General features: G+C 53.4%; 2 protein-coding genes across 2 annotated transcripts; one reads left to right on the top strand and one right to left on the bottom strand.

The window, feature by feature from the left end:
* Positions 1-109: 109 nt before the first annotated feature.
* Positions 110-533, bottom strand: STEHIDRAFT_164193 (uncharacterized protein; the record flags this gene model as incomplete). Its single annotated transcript, XM_007311914.1, has 2 exons — positions 110-395; positions 460-533. 2 exons carry the CDS (start codon positions 531-533, stop codon positions 110-112), a joined length of 360 nt encoding a protein of 119 aa, XP_007311976.1.
* Positions 534-1040: 507 nt separating this feature from the next.
* Positions 1041-1420, top strand: STEHIDRAFT_164192 (uncharacterized protein; the record flags this gene model as incomplete). The annotated part of the gene is made up of 3 exons (XM_007311913.1): positions 1041-1157; positions 1235-1317; positions 1372-1420. 3 exons carry the CDS (start codon positions 1041-1043, stop codon positions 1418-1420), a joined length of 249 nt encoding a protein of 82 aa, XP_007311975.1.
* Positions 1421-2071: the final 651 nt, after the last annotated feature.

Genomic DNA, 2071 nt, shown 5'->3' with positions numbered 1-2071 from the left:
AAGGAACTCGTAACTTGGAACCGACGGGAAATTGAGGCTGAGACTCGAAAGTTTCAGCGCACACGGCTCTTCGGCGACAAGCTGAGGCAGATAGCCATGAAGCGAGAGTTCACGGAGGCTGGGCCAGGTAGATATGAGCTGATGGAGAGCGGAGAAGTTGGTGGGTGCATGATGCGGAGCAGAGGATGGATACCATCTCCTCGTCGAACGTCGGCGTCGAGTTCTTCTGCCGGGCGAAACTGAGAGGGGAGCCATGTGTATTTCGGGAGGCGGGGTGGGGAGTGGGTGAGCCGTAGAACGTGAGGACGATCCAGTTGAGGTTGGGGCACATTGTGGTGGCGAGGGCGAAGGAACGAAGAGGGAGATGGAAGGGTTGGGAGGGGTCGATGGTTGCTCTGAGAGTCCGGACACACTACGCGAGGGCACGACCACGTTCGATACCGGGATCGACAGCAGCACAGAATGTGTTTGATGAGCTTCGTGAACAGAGGTCGTTGTGGTGGAAGAGCAGGGTCTGGGCTGGAGTAGACCATGTCTTACGGACAAGGGAGCAAGTGAGGAGGAGAGACATGTCGGGTCCATGGGCCCGGGTGATGGATGCGAGTTCGTTCATACTACGAATAGGTCCGGCTGGGAGGGTAGCGGGACGGGCATAAGGCTTAGGCTTACAGGGGCTGGAAGAACGGGGCGTACGCGAGCGTAAGGTTCAATCATGATGTCTTTCGACGGGGTCTGTGTTCCATGTTAGTCACGAGGAATGAAAGAACTAAGTCAACGAACGTACGAGAGGCGTGAAGGGCCAGAAAAATCCGGGAAACGAGAGCTGCAAGTAAACCATCGTATCCGTCAGAAACTATGGTCCAGATGCGTCGGTGGTCGGGTTCGGGTCGTCGTCAGATGCTCAAGCTAGGTAATGACTTCAACGTGACTGAGCCCCGCTCGAGATGAAGAGAGAGCGCGAGGGCCTGCAGGGAGAACGGCATGGGGGCGTCGAGAACTAGACATTCCCATCCTCACCCATCACAGCGACCTTCAAAGCGATGTCTTTCCTGGGACTGAAGCCCGCCGACCTCTCGATGTTCAAGATATCTAGCTTACCACATTCGTTCACCGCTGCCTCTGAAGCCCTAATGCCCATCGATAATGAACATCCATCCGTGTGACGATAGCAAGGTGGAAACGAATATGTGACGTACTCATGAATACAACTCTACCCTCATCCTCCCGCCTACAGGTATCCTCTCTAGCCTCCCGAAACGTCTCCACAATCCTCGTCCTGTTTTCATGGCGCGAGTGCGGATTCTGCATGATGCGCGAGTGCGTTCCAAATTGATCAGCAACTCAAGTGTCAGAGCTTACAGGATCAAACAGGAGGGAGATGCGGATGCAGGAGGGGATGGGAGAGATCTGCAGGCGCTAGACGTACCTCCGAATGAACCGTCTCAGTTGCTTGTTGACAGCACGATTTGGGTATGCTGTAGGGAATTGCAAAGACTCTACTAGGCGGTGAATGCATCTCTTCCTAAGAAAACATGCTCTGCAACGTGCTCTTAACGAGACGCACCACAGAACAAGCCCTCAGCGCAAAGAGAGAAAGCTCCACTATACCTTCCACCTCCGAAAACGGCATCCCTGCGAGGATCTCTTCAGCGGTTCAGTGGAAGGTAGAAGAGAAGTACCGCCGGAGTGGGTTCCCCTCTGCACCAGTGTGCAGGGTAGGTCGAACTGAACACTCGGGCGGGCAAGCTGATCAACATGAGCAGCTGAAGTTATATATGCTCATTCGGTGCCTTTTATTACGCATGAAACCCGATCGCTTAAAACGGTGTCGTTGCGTCGCGACATACTCAGGGAGGTTCCTAATAATCGCATATGCGAGAAGTGGCCGTGGCGATTGTATCAGCGAAGGAATATTATGAGATTCTTCCGAGATGTTGAAGGATGACAATCGAGTCGCCGGAAGGTGGTGATGTTCGGATAGTTGCTCACTACTGAGTATTATACGCACATACACACGGAAAGAGAGAAGGAACGATCTATTACTGGAACAATATACAGCGGCAAGAGCATA

The sequence above is a fragment of the Stereum hirsutum genome (assembly GCF_000264905.1).
Source record: "Stereum hirsutum FP-91666 SS1 unplaced genomic scaffold STEHIscaffold_154, whole genome shotgun sequence".
Classification (NCBI taxonomy): Eukaryota; Fungi; Basidiomycota; class Agaricomycetes; order Russulales; family Stereaceae; genus Stereum; species Stereum hirsutum.
This window is presented reverse-complemented; position numbering and strand designations above follow the sequence as displayed.